Raw genomic sequence first — 19101 nt, forward strand, 5'->3', positions numbered from 1 at the left:
GATGCAGGTATTTCTTACTTAAAGTACGTGTTTGTGTTGTCGTGTTGTCCCACAGAGCGACACAGAGAAACTCAAAGGGCTTCCTGTGACTCCGTTCATGGACAGAGACAAAGTGTCCAAACCGTCGTCTCAGACAAACTTCATCCGGTTCGTTCTGCTGCTGCTCTTCACGAGCTCACCAAGCTCTTCCCCTGTCTGGAGGTGAGACAGCACAGACGCAGACCAGCTCTGATCATCAGGCTTTTCTTTCTTTTACAGAACTAAACTGTCACTGCAACATGTACATAAGAGCTGGAGGCACGTCAGGGACAAATACAGAGAAAAGAACTCTAAATTAAAGTTGTATATTAATGAGAAAACATTCCGGACATTCTCTGAGATATAAAGCTCTCTGACATAAAAAACATTTTATTCCAGCTTCTAAATGTGAGGGTTTGTTGCTTTTCTCTTATGATTAGCAGTGGTTTAATTTGGATTTATCTTATTTTTGATTTTGTATTTTCACTCTGAATGTCTTTCTATATTATACATTTCTCCCCCTGCATCTTTTTTTCAAGCTTTTTGTTGTGTTGTTGTGCAGCAACATATCCTGGAGCCGGTGCGCAGAGCCCTGGAGTATTATTCTGACATGGAGAGAGCCAGCAAAGGTGAGGGGGGGAGCACTAAACCATGAGGAGGAGGAGGAGGAGACCCAGAGATGTTCAGTCAGTTTAAACATGAATTTATCCCTGACACTGTCATTTGTAGAGAACTGCATGCAAATTAGAATAAAGACAAATACAGTGTTTTTCTTTTTAGATTATTTCAGAGAAGTTTGGCTGCAACTGAAACAGTGGTAGATATTTAAATAGAGATTTGTTTCACAGCATTAATGTGAGTTGATCTTACTTCCATGTTAGTTTATTTCCATCTAATTAGTTTGTTTAGTCTTGTGTTCCACTGTTTCAATAGTTAATAGTTTAAATATCTATTTTAAAGAAGCTTTAAGATCGATCTTAGCTCTGTGTTTTAGTTCATACACTGTTGAACCTGCTGTTATTTCCTGTTTGATGATTAATAAAGATCTGTTTCTGCTTGGTATTAAATGATGTGTTCAAGGTGTGATTTACAGCGTCAGTCGACTGTTCACATTTAAATAAAAAAGCAAACAGAGGCGCCTTCATTCACCATCTGCAGGTAAACTGGAAGGTTTATTTTTCACTTCATTTACAAATCCAAAACACAAAAGTGCAAATTTTTCTGTACCAGTAGTGATTCTGATAAATATCTCCAAGTTCAAAATAAAAAGAAGCAGAGCTCGACGTTAGTGTTTCAGACAAAATGAAATTAAATTAAAAATGCTCACAATAAATCTTAAATATATACACTGTTATTTTCCCAATACATTCTGTTGGCATTTAAAAACAAAACATTGATCATTTGCTTTAACAGCACAGAGTGTTTATATTCTGAAGCTAAATTCCCTCAAAGGTTCCAGTTTAATGATTGTTAGCAGCTGGGAGCTGACCAATAACAGGTTATTTTCACTACAACAAATACCACGACACAGGAAAAGAGGGCATAAAACCAGAACATGTGCAGGTGAGGATTCAGTTTTTCCAGAATCTTTCTGTGCAGTCTTGATATTTTTAAAAAGCGGTTTGTGAATGTTTGCTTTCCTGGTTTGTTTTCCACACATGTAGGGAAATATCAGCATCTTTACAGACACTTAGTGTTTCTCCTTCATTCTAACATCTTTCCTTCTTAATGCAGCAACATTTAGCTTTGACTCACAAACAGCAGAGGTACAGTTTCACTGAGTTATGTGTGTCAGTTTTTTTTAACAGGAGCTTACAGTACATTGTGTTACTGAGATGAAAAATATTAAAGTTAGCTCTGAAACTTCTCTCTGACAGGCCCCTACACACTGGGATTTCGTGCGATGGTGAATTATCTTTTATTTGACACCTTGTCATCTTCCTTAGTCTGTTTGAGACCGGTGTTCCATGTGTGAGCAGTGGAAAACTGAGAAAAAGAACTGTTTTCAAAACAGTCAGGTATCAAGTACTGATCTAAGAAACTGTTTTACTCACATCAGATCCATATATCTGATCAGTCATTAGTAGATTTTATAACACACATCTTGTGTGCAGAGGCCTTCAGCTGTCAGTTTCATGATGAGAGACATTATCCATTAAGCTTCTGCAGAGAATCACATTTTAAGGCTTTTCAAAACCTTTTGACACATTAAATTAACAAAGATACAAAAACACAGCACTGATGAGAGTCTGACAGTGAAAGCAACATTTAGTGTTTCAGACGGTGACACACAGTCTGTGTCAGTTTGTGGCTTCAGGTCAAAGTAGCAGGAACGTGTCGTACGGTGCCACTGATACATTAAAATTAACATTGATACAGGCAGCATTAATATAAATATGGCAGCAACACAGAACATAAAAGTGCATCAGTTCCCAAACTCTCCGACTTTACAGAGAGTTTACACACTAATATCAGTGGAGCTGAACTTCAAACATCTCATTTTTCTGGTCCCACTTTTTTTTTCTCTGTGACGCCCGAGTACCATTTTATGATGAAGTTACAAATACTGCCTTCAGCCTTCAGCTTAACGTTTCATCTCAACAAGCAGCACTAAAGGAACAACTAGCTACACCCAGAGTCTGGAGTTTTCTATCTATAAAACAGAAGCATCCTGTCGGAGGTTACCTTGAACTGAACGTGGAGCAGTGCTGCTGTGGGACTCGTCTGTCAGGAGGAGGGAGGGGCTCTTCACAGGTTGCAGTACAGTAGCGTCGGCACCGGTTTTACCTATTTACACTGTCGGAGAGGAGTGGAGCTCGTCTCTGCTGCTAGTTGAACATGATGGACTCTGGATCCTGGTTCATCATCTGAGCCATGTGTCGCAGGACGTCCTTCTTGGTGATGATGCCCAGGAGACGCCTGCAGAGGCACAGAGAGGCCGAGGGGTCAGAGGTCACTGCAGCTGTCCAGGCCTCATCAGCTGCTTGTTCTTTTGAATCATTTAAAAACCTGAGATATTTTCTCGTGTTCTTACCCGCTCCTGGTGACCAGACACTGGCGGAGGCCCAGCTTGCGGAAGATGTCCACCACCGTCTCCATGGGCGTGTGGTCGGTGACGGTGAAGGGGCTGAGGTTCAGGATGCGTCGCAGCTTCAGAGGCTGCGGGTTGCTGGCCGGCAGCTGCGGCGCGTCCTCGGTGAAGTAAACGACCGAGCTGCTCACCACGCCGTCCTGCTTCTGACGGCGTTTTCTGTTCATGGACACGGGGAAAAGTCGCTGTTAATGGATCAAATGTAAATCAGAAAAAGCCTGGTGACATGTGAAATCTGATGTAACCATCTTACTGATGGCGAGGGTCAGATCCCGGCGCTGAACGAAGCCGATGAGCCTCTCCGACTCTCTGGACACGACCACCGGGAAGCCGTTGTAATCGGTGTCTTTGATCAGCGTCTCCACGTCCTCCACCGTGGTGGTGTCCTGGGTGAGGACGGCCAGCGGGGGGTCGTTCCTGCGGGGCCGCATCACGTCAGTGGCCAGCGTGCGGTGGGTGAACTCGTCCCTGACGTCCAGGTACGGGTAGCCGTTGAGCTGGATGTGCGACTCGTATATTCCCTCCTTCCCGAAGGCGTCGGCCACCCACTTACTGGTGACGGCGGCGGCCATGAGGGGGACGATGTACTCCAGCCCGCCAGTGAGCTCGAACATGATGACCACCAGGGAGACGGTCATTCTGGTCACCCCCGCCTGAAGGGACACAATCACAGCTGGTTTCTAAACGCACTCTCCGGTCATCACCGTCCTCTCAGGCGGAGACACTGAGTTTACTCACCCAGACAGGCGGCAGCTCCCACCATGGCGTAGAGTCCGGGTGTCACACAGTCTGCTCCGGGCCGGCACCAGTTCTTGAAGATGATCCAGTCGTGGTGGTGGTATGCCATCTGCTCCACGGCGATCCCGACGATGCGCCCGGCGATCGCTCCGACCGCCATGCTGGGAATGAAGAGACCTGACGGGATCTGGAGAGGAGACACGACCGATCAACCATGGCTATGAGAAAAAAACCACATTTACTCCTCATCGTCTTCCTCGTACCGACCTTCATGCCGAAGGTGAAGATGGTGATGACGATCTTGAAGACGAGAGCGAGGGCGAGCTGCCACAGGGCGTTGTAGACCCCGGGCCCCGCAGGCCGGTCTGGGATGTCGTCCACAGGTCGACTCATGTTGGGGTTATTGATGTAATCACAGAGCTGCGACGACTCCAGAGCGCCGCAGTCGTTGAAGAGCTCGGAGATGAGCTCGCTGGTGCTGCGGCGGGTGTACGGGTTGGGGTACGCCAGCACAGCGGTGATCCCCGTGATGGCGATGACCTCCAGGACCGGGTACTTCCCCAGCTGGGTGGTCTTCCTCCGCCGGCACCAGGCGATGTTGGCCCGGATGAAGAGAGTCCCCCAGAGGCCGCCGAACACACCCAGCAGGATGAAGGGGACCAGCTCGGCCATGTACCACGGCGTGTGGTACTCGACGTAGAACAGCACCAGACGGCTGTTGCCAAACGGGTTGATGGAGCGCAGCGTGAAGGCAGCGACCAGAGCAGCGAAGAACGAACGCCACAGAGTCTTCAGAGGGAAATAATAACTGACCTGCAGGAGGGAGGAAGGACGAGGGATCGTCAGGAGACATCAGGAGTTTTTAAAGAGAAGAATAAAAGAACAGGAGGAAAACTCAGAGGACGCACAAAACCAGGAAGAATAAAAGCCAAAACAATTCAGAGAGTTAAGCTTTTTAGAGGGAGAGGGAGAAGAGCACTGCTCAGACAACCGGACCACAAACATGAGCAGAGCACAGTGTCACAGCTCAGCAGGTTTGCAGGATTCATAACAAACCTCCTCCAGGCTGAACAGAACTCCTCCGATGGGCGCTCCAAAGGCCACCGACACTCCAGCTGCTGCTGCCGCTGATAACACCTGCAGGACACAGAAAGACAAAAGAAAAGGAATAAAAAATAAAATAAAGTGCTTTCCTTCACTTCAAACACCTTTTGTGTCTAGCGAGCGGCTGATAGCACTGATTCTGAATGTAGCATGTCATCTAATCGCAGCAGAAGCAGCAGTACCTCTCTCCGCTTGCCCTCGTTCTTGCTGTATTTGGAGAAGAGACTGCAGAAGAGGTTTCCACAGCAGCAGGCCACGTGGACCAGAGGACCCTCCTTCCCCAGGCTGAGACCGGATGACACAGCCAGCACCAGCGTGACCGTCTTGATCAGCAGGGTCCATTTCCCCAGGTAGCCCCGGATGATGAAGCCGCTGAGGATCGTCTTGATCTGCACAAAACCACAGGAGGCGTCACATCAGAAAATGACAACAACTCCTGACACTGAGTTTGTTCTCTGTAGTTCATCTCCTACCTCTGGGATTCCTGAACCGCAGGCGTACGGAGCGAAGACTCGCACCAGTGACACCGCCAGGAAGGAAAACAGAAGTGCCCACAGAATGTACAGGAAGTAGTTCAACACGTACGCTCCTGCTCCCTGAAAGAAGAAAGACAGAAAAACAATCACCCATCACTCACTTCTCTCTACAAAGCAAACACTTAATAGTTCACACGATAATGAGCGATGAGAGCCAGGTCTGACCTCGGCGTGGCCGGTCATCAGCTCCGCCCATTTCTGCCACTGCGGACACTTGTCTCGGTCGTCGAACGTCGTCTCGTTGGACGTCCAGCAGCACTGCTCGTGGCTGTACCAGAAGGCCGACAGACAGACGCCTTCCTTCAGGTCTGTCATCCAGTCCACCGCCAGGTCGATCACTCCGGCCAGCGTACCTGTGGAGAACAGGAGGCGTCAGGACACCTGAGGAGAGAGAAATGCTGCTCCTGCTGCCATATCACAATCAGCAGATCAGCACAACCAACAGCTTCCTCCTGAATACTGGAGTGGAAGTGCTAATGAGTCTGTCGTCTTCTCTGACTGACCTGAGAGCAGCCCGATGAGCAGCATCACCACCCATCCTGACCAGGCGTCCAACAGGCTCTTAATCAGCTCCCAGATGGACTCTTTACTCTTACTGGTGATCTGGTGGAAAAACAGAGATTAAAAAAGGTTGACATGATAACATGTGGGTTTGTTTCTTATTTTCACATCTGTTATGCTCCCTGTGTCTTTGTCTTGCCTTTAAATCTCAGAAAACAGTCTAAAAACCTAGAGGAACCTTTTTTAACTTGTATGATGAAGACCAGGACTGACCTTGCGGTGGCGGTCTGTGTCTCTGGATTTCTCCCTCAGCCAGTCGATGGTGTGGAAATCTTCATACGTGCCCACGTCTGGAAAAGGCTCGTCCAGGAAATCCATCAGGTTTCCAGCTCCGTTCATCTCCTCTGTGGGCGTGGCACTGCTGACACCTGACAGAGAGGACACATTATCAAACAGGACGGAACAACTTCCAAACACTGGTTTAATTACTGTAATCACATGATGCTGCAGAGGAGAGGACTGGTGTCAGCGTCTGTCTGATGCCAGTTCAAGATGATGCCTTTAAATGTGTATTTATTATGTCCTGCCAGTGGTTAAAACCAAAACATATTCAGTTTTAATTCAAATAAATCACTTACATTTAAGAGGCTGCAGCAGAACCATTTCTGTTGGCTGTGATTAAATTAATGCACAACTCTCATATTATATTGTTATATTGACGTTCGTGTTGGTTGAGGTTTTATTCACATCAAATCAGCAACGAATGAACAAATAAAATAAAGGTTTATGATTAAATGCTGCTTTGTTTACGTTAGCAGTTGAAGCTAGCTGTATCCGTCAGCATTAGCAACACCTCCTCTAGCTACGTTAGCTTGATAAAGTGGTGTTTTACCTTCGCCGGCCTCCATGTCGCTGTGACGTACAGCCCGTCTTGCAGGTGGAAAACGTTTCTTTTAAATCAGTAAGTTATATAAAGTCGACTGTCCCGGACATTTTAGTGTTTAAAGAGGTTATTTGGACAGACGACGTCCTGCTTAGCACAACACCGCTGCTCAAACCGTCAGTCTCGCGATATGTCTAATCTCGCGTTGGTTGCGCACCGAAGCCAAAGATCGTCTATTGGAAAGATGATTCACATAATAAGTTAAAAACAAACAGCAATGCCGCACTCAGAAAGATATCCATTACAAGTAAAAGGCTTGTACTTTAAAATACAACTGTATTTTCAGCAAATCAAAAGTAGGCTACTCATTCTGCAGGAAAATTAACTACTGATGGTTTTATTACTGATGCATTAATGTGTAATGTGCCCTTTACAGTTGTACTGTTGTGCAGTTTAATCTGCAAATTGCTGCACAAGAATTATGAGAAATTAAACTGTTTTAGAAGCTGCACTGAAAAAACTTCCACTGACAGATTTACTCACCATTATTAAAGAAAAGAAACTTTTACAATCCTGCACAGTTTAATGATCCTCTGGCTTTTCCTCTAGTGCCATCATCAGCTCAGTTCTTCATGATGTCCAGTACTGTGGTTTACCTGACATTCCCATCAGCATCAGCAGTTCATTGTGTTTAGTGACAGTTGGTAAACGTAGCATTTAGCTCACAGTGCTGCTAACATGGCTGTAGACTGTCAGGGTTGTTTTATAAACTGTCAAATAAAATGATTGTGTGATATTCTCTTATAATCAGGAAAACAACAGCAGTTTTCAACTTTTTTTGGTCACAATGTCAAACTGTTGGTTGAAGAGAAATATGATAAATCTAATGTAGCTACAGGCTTATCACCATCTGAGGTATTTATTGAGTGCATTTCAAAATATGTTAAAACCATTCTTATATTTGCAGATAATAAAGTTTTTTTGGAGGTAAGTGGACGTTGCACCAATAAAAATCATCTTCAAATTTACTCAGTGTGTAACTGACTGAAACAGATTTTCAGATGAATTATCCAAATGTCACCGTTTCTGTTTGCAATAAAACACAGATTTCTACAGTTTACAGTAAATTAGGTATTTTAATGAGGAAAAACTCTGAAAATCATCATTTAAATAGAAGAGAGAAAATGACTTCCTCTTGATTATCTAAATATAAGATTATTTTCATCCTGTCACCCTGACATACTGAACCTGTGTTTCTCCTGATTGTGCCATTACTACATCTTTACTTTGTCATTATGTTAAAAATTAGTTACCATAAAATACAAAAAGGTAAAAGATAAATGAGGTCTGCTCATAACCCTGAGAACAGTTAAGGCCTGTTTGTTTTGTCACAATAAAACAAAATAATAATCATGATCGTTGCTTCAGCAGAAGCTTCAGAACGAGAGGTAAGTCGTGCTGTAAACTGACTCTGACCTGCTCTACAATAACATCATCGTCTCATGATCGGTCTGATTCCCTGACGATCACGTTACCACCTCACTGACGACCGGTTCACCATATTTCAAACTGCGTGTGTTTCTTGAAGGTTGTTCTGTCCACGATGTTGTTACCGAAGAGTCTGGGGAGAAAACAGAGCAGAGAGCAAACGTCATCATTCAGCCACAGTAACATGGACCTGTATGAACTGATGTGAGGTTATGAATGAGGTCTCTGTAAACTCACCTCACAGTGACAGTGGAAGGGTTGATGCAGACCAGCTGCAGTAACTTGTCAGTGGAAACATCAGTGATCTTGTTGTGACTCAAACTGTAACATGAACACAAACACAGCAGGTGACACAGAGGTTCATCTGTGACTGTACATCACCTCCACCTCCACCCAGACCAGAGCTGACACTGCATCATGGACAGTCTTCACAGAGACACTCACTCCAGGACGTGGACTTTGTGCAGGTGTGTGATGAGTGTGAGCAGCAGCTGGTCGGTGAGCTGACAGTGACTGAGGTTGAGCTCCTCCAGTCCTTCAGAGAAGTCCAGCATCAGAGCCAAAGCTCCACAGGCCCTCTGATCCAGAGTGGTGTGACTGAGGTCCAGTTCTCCACCCAGGGCTGCACACAGAGACTCCGCCCGTCTCACTGAGTCCCCCTCAGGGTTCACAGGAACCAGAGACAGCAGCTGGAGGAGAACGGCTTTACTGGCTCTGAACAGAACAAACAGACTGTTACCATCAACATGACACTGAACCTGCTTCTTCTCTGGTTTAGGTCAGTCTGTGGTCTCTCCCACCTGAGGTGGACTCTGTGGAGGACAGGAAACAGCAGGTCCAGTCCGCTGTCCTCCACCTCACAGTCCCTCAGGTCCAGCTGTGAGAGCTGGGTGCTGTGTCTCAGGACGGCCCTGCAGTCGTCACCGGTCAGACACAGAGTCTGAGTCTGATCCTCCAGCTCCACACAGGAGGAGCAGGACAGATCCAACCTGTGCTGGAGAGTCCTGAACAGATCTGATGCTGCCTCCTGCAGGACGTCAGAGGCAGCGCAGCAGTGGATGAACCTCAGCAGCAGATTCCTGTCGACACTGATGCAGAAATACAACAAATGAAACTATTTATTGATAATAATAATATACATTTCATCTTCATGTATCAGTTACCAATAATCAGTAATACTGATCTAAAGGAAAACTCTTATTGTCATATTGTATAATAATTCTTTTCTATCAGTGTGCTGGAGTGAACTGATACAGACTGAGCACTGAGAGAGAAGCATGATGTCTGACCTGAGCTGAGAAACTCTGTCCAGAGAACAGAGGATGGACTGTGTTTCCTCTGTGGGTATGGAGGTCCACGTCAGGTTCAGTTTAACTCTGTCACTATGTCTGAGGGTGAAGAGCAGAGCAGCACAGTCCTCTGAGTCCAGCTCTCTGCAGGTCAGGTTGATCACATGACCCAATGACCTCTGTAAACTGGGTATAATCTGACTGGTCTGAGCTTTATAGATCTCTCTGATAGCGGCCAACACAAAGCTGGGACTGGACCTGAAAGACACAACAACACATACACAGGTGATTAAAACTGTGTGTGGGTCTGGATCTGGTAAAAGGTAAAAAATAAATAAATGAACCTTTTCAATAAAATCCTGTCCAGAAAGGGAAGCAGACGTGTGACGTTCTCCTGTAAGAAGTGGTTCTTCCTCAGGTTCACAGTGATGGTCTGAGCTGACGGCTGCTGCAGCAGATAGTGAAGAAGCTCCCAGTTCACACAGCAGCAGTTCAGGTCTCCACCAACCTTAGACAAGAAGAACAACGTCAGGTCCTGGTCCTGGATCTCATGGAGGAGGGTCAGCAGCTGCTGGAAACTCTCTTCACTCAGTCTGCAGATTGAACAGAAGAATGAATGAATGTACATCATGAACTGTTGTTCATCAGAATGAATTCATGAGGCTCAGGAAAGATTTTACCTGATTGTTAGAGAACCAGGGTGAAGCAGCAGAGTAATGAGACACTGAGCAGGGAAACAGGACTCAGTCAGGTCTAAACGTCTGACTGCACAGTATCTGAGCAGAGACGCCAAACCACTGACGACCTTCAACAGTTCTCTGTCTGAGAGCTGAGCTCTGTCAGGGGCAAGAGAAAGCTCGTCTACAGCCAACGGACAGAACAACCTCCCTCTTCTGACCCAGTGAAACAGCTGCAAGACCATGTGGCTGGACAGCCTGAAAATCAGAGACACAGAGAGAGAAAACAGTTTCTCACTGAGCACACATTCACTGGACCAGGTGGAGTTACAGAACAAGAATTAAAGACTGACTGCAGTTATAACATGTCTTTCATCAAGGATCAGTTAAGATACAGTGAGATGAATCAGTCTGATTGTTTGTGTTATTAGCTGTGATAATATCAAAATACAATAACACCATTTACTGCCATATAATTACTGACCTGAGAAATGACATTCATCTTTATCTACATTATGTTTGTAAAGGACAAATGACACAGGTGAAGATGAGCTGGATTTTAATCTGACTCACCTGAGCTGTGAGATATACGGCAGACACTGTAGGAGACTCCTCACTTCACTCTCTTCATCTGACCAGCCTGTCAGCTCCACTCGTTTCTTCTCTGGTTGGAGTTTCAACACTTCCAGGAGGATGGAGGTCTTTCTCTCTGAGAGGTCTATGAACCAGACTGGAGGAGCTGACTGGAAAACTGACTGGAACACTGACTGTAATGATGGAAGGACTCTCAGACCTGTTTTAGTCTCATAGTCCTTCACATGGGAGAAAAGATCCAGAAGGAAATCACACTGATATTCTGGATCATAATCATCATCATCATCCATGTCTCTGTCATTCAGATGGAATGTTTGATATGTGCAGACTGATGATAACAGCTCCAGTATCTTCTCTCCTGTCTGCTGTTCTCTCTCTGCTGCTGCACAGAACAGATTCCCAAAGAACCTGGCTTCATCTGAAGGATCTGAAGACTGAGACACGAAACTGAAATCACAAGGATTAAAAATCATGTGATGTCTCGTTTTTATCTAAGAGAAATCAAATGTTTCTGTGAACTGTAGTATGGAATTTGTTCTGAAATTCAATCTTCATCTTTAAACACTCAAAACAGATGGGACAGCTTCAAGTGTAAACAGAAATAATTAAAGCTACAAAAACAGTTGAAAGGGCCCTGGCACTTTGGAGAAACAGAATAATTACAATCTCAACAGAAACAATGAGTTCCTTGCACCTTCAGTGCACAGGCCTTAGTGAAAATGATAATCATTTACCTGAGCTGTGAGATATACGGCAGACACTGTAGGAGACTCCTCACTTCACTCTCTTCATCTGAACAGCCTGTCAGCTCCACTCGTTTCTTCTCTGGTTGGAGTTTCAACACTTCCAGGAGGATGGAGGTCTTTCTCTTTGAGGGGTCTATGAACCAGACTGGAGGAGCTGACTGGAAAACTGACTGTAATGATGGAAGGACTCTCAGGCCTGTTTTAGTCTCATAGTCCTTCACATGGGAGAAAACATCCAGAAGGAAATCACACTGATATTCTGGATCATCATCATCCATGTCTCTGTCATTCAAAGGGAATGTTTGATATGTGCAGACTGATGATAACATCTCCAGTATCTTCTCTCCTGTCTGCTGTTCTCTCTCTGCTGCTGCACAGAACAGATTCCCAAAGAACCTGGTTTGATTCAAGACTTTAAACCAGGGAGAGAAACTGGAACGAGAATAAAACATGTTGTTATGACGTCAGTAACAGAAACAGAGACAAACAATACTGACATACAGGGAGTGGAGCTGCTGAAAGCTACAAAATACCTGCTAATGAGCAGAATACAGTCAAATCAATCAGCCTAACATTCAACAACAATGACAGTGACTTTTACTGACTAACTTCACACAATGTTTAAGGAACCAGGAATGTCAGGCAACAATGGTCAATCCTCAAATCATTTATTTCAAAACATTTCACTGTTTATAGCAGTTGGGTCTTATTTGTTCCACATTAAATCAGTCATACACACAGTACAGTTCACTGTTTATCCGTGGACATGCTGCTACACTGTTTGTATGTGCAAATACCATGTAGAACATTGTTATCAATCAGTATCGCTAAGAATAGCTAGCAATAACATGGCTAGCCCGGGATACGTTTGAAATTGTTCACTTTCATTGCTCAATGTTTCTTTCTTTCTCAAACAGTTAAATTTGAACAGCTTTTTAAGAACGTTCTGAAGTGTTTACATTTATATCTAAAGTGAACAGCTGAGGTGTTCTTCAGATAGAGTAAATATTTGTTTTACTCCGAAACTCTGTGAGTGTCCATGTTTTTCCGACTTCTCAACTGGAACGCTGTTAACTCGTAGGTGATGTCAATCCCAGTTCCCAGTTCTGACCTCCAATGTAAATGAAACACAGCATAGCACTGTTACCTTTCTGCCCTGAGGAACTCTGGGTAATGTAGGAATAAATACGCTGTGGTAGGGCCTCAACCCAGTCAAAATGGAAGAATGGACCACATGGCTCCTTTTGTCCCACAGAAAAACGCTCATTCAACTCAGTCTCCCAAGCTCCTTCAACTTTTCACACCAAGGTGAAAAATCCTCAACTCCAGCAACAACTGGTCGCTGCATCGCCCATGACCCATGAGGTCACTGGAGTCAACAAAGAGGAGATGTTCTCTGCTGACTCTCTCTCTGCCGCGCTCACCAAGAGAGCAGGAGTCTCTCTACTCTGTGACTCCTCAAGAGAGAGGAGTTGTCTCTACTGTGCTGCTCTTCAAGAGAGAATTAGTTGCTCTCCTTCTCATCAGCCTACAACAAGGGTAGGAACAACGCTGTCTGACCTCCATGAGGTCTGCCTGAAGCAGAGCTGTACACTGGACTGAACTTTGGTAGCGACGCAAGAGCCTACCAAAGGACGTAAGACCAAGCACCAGCAGATACAACTCAAGGTCTGCCAGCAAAGGGAGCTACAAAGCAGGGCTAATGTCAAGCAGTTAACTCTTCAGGGAGAACACAGGACCACCCATTGATTTCTCCGACAATACTGAAGCCGCACAGCCAGGACAGGATTTTATTAGCGACTGCCCACTGAACTTTTTATTAGTCCCCATACATTCTACATTTGGTTGATATTTACATCATTGATCATTTTATGTTGCGATCACAGCCCTAACACTCCTAAGCGGTCCATATGTTAAGGCAATTTTCTTTTCCCTAGTGGTAATCCAGATAGATGTTTATATCCCTGCATGTGCCTTGTGAATATTATCAATTCATATGTACACATGTTCTGATGACACTGCCATACTCGCTCTTCTGTCAGACAAGGACTCAGTCACAGCCTACCAACGATCTGCCACTCACTTTGCACAGTGATGTGCAGACAATCACCTCCGCCTCAAAGTCACAAAAACAAAGGAGCTCATATTTGACATCTGAAACAATAACACCCCACATTACCCCATATACATCAACAATCTGCCAGTGGAGATAGTGGACAGTTTTAAATACCTTGGCATTTATCTGAACAGTAAACTGAACTTTTCCAACAGCATCCATAAACGCTGTCAGCAGAGACTCCCATGTCATTCAAACATTCCCTCACAGTTAAACCCCACTTTCTGCTTCTTCTGTGTTGTAGCATTATCAAATTCATCCTTTTCTAGTGTGCCACCTGCTATTTCACCATGCTCCCCCATAACAACTGAAACAAGCTTTTCAAAATCACTCATACATGCTTTAAAATAATCGGCCTCCACTCCCCCAATCTACCAGCCCTTGTTGACACTGCCATCACTTGCAAAGCACAGATCATAGCACACGTCCCCTGCTACTCTCTGTACCCATGCTTCACACTCCTCCCCTCTGGCATCAGATACAGACAAATAACCTGTAAAAAAAACACGCTTTGGAAAAAGTTTCATTCCAACTGCCATCACAACTTTAAATAATCTGAGCAGAAGGTAGCAGTGTTTGTTTGTTGTGGTGTCTGCCTGTGTTAATCCATCCATTATCCATACCACTCCTTAAGGGTTGTGGGAGGGCTGGAGCCTATCCCAGCTGACACTGGGCGAGAGGCTGGATACAGCCTGTACGGATCGCCAGTCCATCCATAGACAAACAACCATTCACACTCACATTCATGTCTTTGGACTGTGGGAGGAAGCCAGAGTACCTGGAGAGAACCCACACAGGCACAGGGAGAAACAAGAGAAAAGTCCCAGGTGAACTGGGGCCTGAACCCAGACCCTTCTTGCTGTGAGGAAATAGTGCTAACCACTACACCACTGTGCTGCATCATGTGCAATGTGTTTTTCTGTGCTGAATGTTACTCGTTAAATGTGTGTAGATTGTGAAAACAAATTTCACTTTGGGGACAATAAAGTATCTGAATCTGAACCTTCAGTGCACAGGCCTTAGTGAAAATGATAATCATTTACCTGAGCTGTGAGATATACGGCAGACACTGTAGGAGACTCCTCACTTCACTCTCTTCATCTGAACAGCCTGTCAGCTCCACTTGTTTCTTCTCTGGTTGGAGTTTCAACACTTCCAGGAGGATGGAGGTCTTTCTCTTTGAGGGGTCTATGAACCAGACTGAAGGAGCTGACTGGAAAACTGACTGTAATGATGGAAGGACTCTCAGGCCTGTTTTAGTCTCATAGTCTTTCACATGGGAGCAAAGATCCAGCAGGAAATCACACTGATATTCTGGATCATAATCATCATCATCATCCATGTCTCTGTCATTCAAAGGGAATGTTTGATATGTGCAGACTGATGATAACAGCTCCAGTATCTTCTCTCCTGTCTGCTGTTCTCTCTCTGCTGCTGCACAGAACAGATTCCCAAAGAACCTGGCTTCATCTGAAGGATCTGAAGACTGAGACACGAAACTGAAATCACAAGGATTAAAAATCATGTGATGTCTCGTTTTTATCTAAGAGAAATCAAATGTTTCTGTGAACTGTAGTATGAAATTTGTTTTGATAATTTAATCTACATGCAGAAACACTCAAAACAGATGGGACAGCGTCTTGTGACAGAAATAAGTGTTGAAAGGGCCCTGGCGCTTTGTATCCGTTGGGGCAGTGGCAGCCACAGTGTTAATGCAGTTCACCTGGCATGGCTCTGAAACTGCGTGACTGTTGGACTAGAAGGAGTTTGTTAAAGTATAGCACCTGTATGTGGCAAAAACTGACACTAAAATTGCACAGTAAATTCAAAAGGGCCAACTTCCTGTTGGGTTTAAGTTATAGCTCCAAGGCTCTTTTGTAGGTCTAGGAATGTTACTCATGCCTTGTGAACTTTTTCTGGGGTGCACCCTCAAGCTGTTTTGCCACACCTGTGCCCCAGACCCATATCAGATATCAAGTTACGCTACTTATGATATATTGTATAAGTTTAGTTTAGTTTACTTTTTTCAGCACTGACGTGCTGTGGAGCTCACTGCCCATCCCCTAAGTCCAGTCACTACAGAACTTTGCAACCTTCACCATGTCTGACATGTAAGGCAATTTGGTGAGTTTTGAAGCATCCTAAGCCCCTCAAAAATGTGTTTCTGCAGCAGAATAACAATAATCTCAATAAAGAGGGATAAAATGTTTTTGTGAACTGTAGTATGGAATTTGTTCTGAAATTTCATCTTCATCTTTAAACACTCAAAACAGATGGGACAGCTTCAAGTGTAAACAGAAATAATTAAAGCTACAAAAACAGTTGAAAGGGCCCTGGCACTTTGGAGAAACAGAATAATTACAATCTTAACAGAAACAATGAGTTCCTTGCACCTTCAGTGCACGGGCCTTAGTGAAAATGATAATCATTTACCTGAGCTGTGAGATATACGGCAGACACTGTAGGAGACTCCTCACTTCACTCTCTTCATCTGAACAGCCTGTCAGCTCCACTTGTTTCTTCTCTGGTTGGAGTTTCAACACTTCCAGGAGGATGGAGGTCTTTCTCTTTGAGAGGTCTATGATCCAGACTGAAGGAGCTGACTGGAAAACTGACTGGAACACTGGAAGGACTCTCAGACCTGTTTTAGTCTCATCGTCCTTCACATGGGAGAAAAGATCCAGCAGGAAATCACACTGATATTTCAGATCATCATCGTCGTCGTCAAAATAGCTGTCATTCAAAGGGAATGTTTGATATGTGCAGACTGATGATAACATCTCCAGTATCTTCTCTCCTGTCTGCTGTTCTCTCTCTGCTGCTGCACAGAACAGATTCCCAAAGAACCTGGTTTGATTCAAGACTTTAAACCAGGGAGAGAAACTGGAACGAGAATAAAACATGTTGTTATGACGTCAGTAACAGAAACAGAGACAAACAATACTGACATACAGGGAGTGGAGCTGCTGAAAGCTACAAAATACCTGCTAATGAGCAGAATACAGTCAAATCAATCAGCCTAACATTCAACAACAATGACAGTGACTTTTACTGACTAACTTCACACAATGTTTAAGGAACCAGGAATGTCAGGCAACAATGGTCAATCCTCAAATCATTTATTTCAAAACATTTCACTGTTTATAGCAGTTGGGTCTTATTTGTTCCACATTAAATCAGTCATACACACAGTACAGTTCACTGTTTATCCGTGGACATGCTGCTACACTGTTTGTATGTGCAAATACCATGTAGAACATTGTTATCAATCAGTATCGCTAAGAATAGCTAGCAATAACATGGCTAGCCCGGGATACGTTTGAAATTGTTCACTTTCATTGCTCAATGTTTCTTTCTTTCTCAAACAGTTAAATTTGAACAGCTTTTTAAGAACGTTCTGAAGTGTTTACATTTATATCTAAAGTGAACAGCTGAGGTGTTCTTCAGATAGAGTAAATATTTGTTTTACTCCGAAACTCTGTGAGTGTCCATGTTTTCCGACTTCTCAACTGGAACGCTGTTAACTCGTAGGTGATGTCAATCCCAGTTCCCAGTTCTGACCTCCAATGTAAATGAAACACAGCATAGCACTGTTACCTTTCTGCCCTGAGGAACTCTGGGTAATGTAGGAATAAATACGCTGTGGTAGGGCCTCAACCCAGTCAAAATGGAAGAATGGACCACATGGCTCCTTTTGTCCCACAGAAAAACGCTCATTCAACTCAGTCTCCCAAGCTCCTTCAACTTTTCACACCAAGGTGAAAAATCCTCAACTCCAGCAACAACTGGTCGCTGCATCGCCCATGACCCATGAGGTCACTGGAGTCAACAAAGAGGAGATGTTCTCTGCTGACTCTCTCTCTGCCGCGCTCACCAAGAGAGCAGGAGTCTCTCTACTCTGTGACTCCTCAAGAGAGAGGAGTTGTCTCTACTGTGCTGCTCTTCAAGAGAGAATTAGTTGCTCTCCTTCTCATCAGCCTACAACAAGGGTAGGAACAACGCTGTCTGACCTCCATGAGGTCTGCCTGAAGCAGAGCTGTACACTGGACTGAACTTTGGTAGCGACGCAAGAGCCTACCAAAGGACGTAAGACCAAGCACCAGCAGATACAACTCAAGGTCTGCCAGCAAAGGGAGCTACAAAGCAGGGCTAATGTCAAGCAGTTAACTCTTCAGGGAGAACACAGGACCACCCATTGATTTCTCCGACAATACTGAAGCCGCACAGCCAGGACAGGATTTTATTAGCGACTGCCCACTGAACTTTTTATTAGTCCCCATACATTCTACATTTGGTTGATATTTACATCATTGATCATTTTATGTTGCGATCACAGCCCTAACACTCCTAAGCGGTCCATATGTTAAGGCAATTTTCTTTTCCCTAGTGGTAATCCAGATAGATGTTTATATCCCTGCATGTGCCTTGTGAATATTATCAATTCATATGTACACATGTTCTGATGACACTGCCATACTCGCTCTTCTGTCAGACAAGGACTCAGTCACAGCCTACCAACGATCTGCCACTCACTTTGCACAGTGATGTGCAGACAATCACCTCCGCCTCAAAGTCACAAAAACAAAGGAGCTCATATTTGACATCTGAAACAATAACACCCCACATTACCCCATATACATCAACAATCTGCCAGTGGAGATAGTGGACAGTTTTAAATACCTTGGCATTTATCTGAACAGTAAACTGAACTTTTTCCAACAGCATCCATAAACGCTGTCAGCAGAGACTCCCATGTCATTCAAACATTCCCTCACAGTTAAACCCCACTTTCTGCTTCTTCTGTGTTGTAGCATTATCAAATTCATCCTTTTCTAGTGTGCCACCTGCTATTTCACCATGCTCCCCCATAACAACTGAAACAAGCTTTTCAAAATCACTCATACATGCTTTAAAATAATCGGCCTCCACTCCCCCAATCTACCAGCCCTTGTTGACACTGCCATCACTTGCAAAGCACAGATCATAGCACACGTCCCCTGCTACTCTCTGTACCCATGCTTCACACTCCTCCCCTCTGGCATCAGATACAGACAAATAACCTGTAAAAAAAACACGCTTTGGAAAAAGTTTCATTCCAACTGCCATCACAACTTTAAATAATCTGAGCAGAAGGTAGCAGTGTTTGTTTGTTGTGGTGTCTGCCTGTGTTAATCCATCCATTATCCATACCACTCCTTAAGGGTTGTGGGAGGGCTGGAGCCTATCCCAGCTGACACTGGGCGAGAGGCTGGATACAGCCTGTACGGATCGCCAGTCCATCCATAGACAAACAACCATTCACACTCACATTCATGTCTTT

General features: G+C 44.5%; 2 protein-coding genes across 51 annotated transcripts in view; both read right to left on the bottom strand.

The window, feature by feature from the left end:
- Positions 1–1839: 1839 nt before the first annotated feature.
- On the bottom strand, positions 1840–7865 carry LOC108879371 (H(+)/Cl(-) exchange transporter 4). Its single transcript, XM_018670608.2, has 12 exons — positions 6881–7865; positions 6262–6416; positions 5991–6090; positions 5653–5840; positions 5425–5547; positions 5134–5340; positions 4904–4984; positions 4115–4660; positions 3847–4034; positions 3365–3760; positions 3053–3271; positions 1840–2937 (listed from the first exon to the last, which is right to left on the bottom strand). The coding sequence occupies exons 1-12, from the start codon at positions 6894–6896 to the stop codon at positions 2847–2849; spliced, it is 2310 nt and encodes a 769-aa protein (XP_018526124.1). The 5' UTR covers positions 6897–7865; the 3' UTR covers positions 1840–2846.
- Positions 7866–7987: 122 nt separating this feature from the next.
- The window catches only part of LOC108879369 (uncharacterized), a 28600-nt gene continuing 17486 nt past the window's right edge, over positions 7988–19101 (bottom strand). For 24 of the 50 annotated variants that reach the window (XM_051069201.1, XM_051069194.1, XM_051069190.1 and 21 more), the window contains 11 exons: positions 16215–16664; positions 14825–15280; positions 11654–12097; positions 10899–11366; positions 10329–10583; positions 9993–10241; positions 9649–9906; positions 9160–9447; positions 8804–9073; positions 8597–8680; positions 7988–8492 (listed from right to left, as the gene is read on the bottom strand). In XM_051069201.1, coding sequence (XP_050925158.1) covers positions 8426–8492; positions 8597–8680; positions 8804–9073; positions 9160–9447; positions 9649–9906; positions 9993–10241; positions 10329–10583; positions 10899–11366; positions 11654–12097; positions 14825–15280; positions 16215–16664 — 3289 coding nt within the window. In that variant the 3' untranslated portion in view covers positions 7988–8425. The remainder of the gene's footprint in view (positions 8493–8596; positions 8681–8803; positions 9074–9159; positions 9448–9648; positions 9907–9992; positions 10242–10328; positions 10584–10898; positions 11367–11653; positions 12098–14824; positions 15281–16214; positions 16665–19101) is intronic. The other 26 variants (XM_051069200.1, XM_051069193.1, XM_051069171.1 and 23 more) reach the window with 16 other exon arrangements.

The sequence above is a fragment of the Lates calcarifer genome, unplaced genomic scaffold (assembly GCF_001640805.2).
Source record: "Lates calcarifer isolate ASB-BC8 unplaced genomic scaffold, TLL_Latcal_v3 _unitig_63_quiver_945, whole genome shotgun sequence".
Lineage (NCBI taxonomy): Eukaryota > Metazoa > Chordata > Actinopteri > Centropomidae > Lates > Lates calcarifer.

Bases quoted from the DNA above. Each gene is read 5' to 3' on its own strand.
- LOC108879371 (XM_018670608.2), bottom strand. The intron at 4,661-4,903 runs GTTTGTTATGAA...TCCCTCCTGCAG, and splicing joins TTCTGTTCAGCCTGGAGGAG to GTCAGTTATTATTTCCCTCT. The intron at 3,272-3,364 runs CAGTAAGATGGT...CGTGTCCATGAA, and splicing joins CGGGATCTGACCCTCGCCAT to CAGAAAACGCCGTCAGAAGC.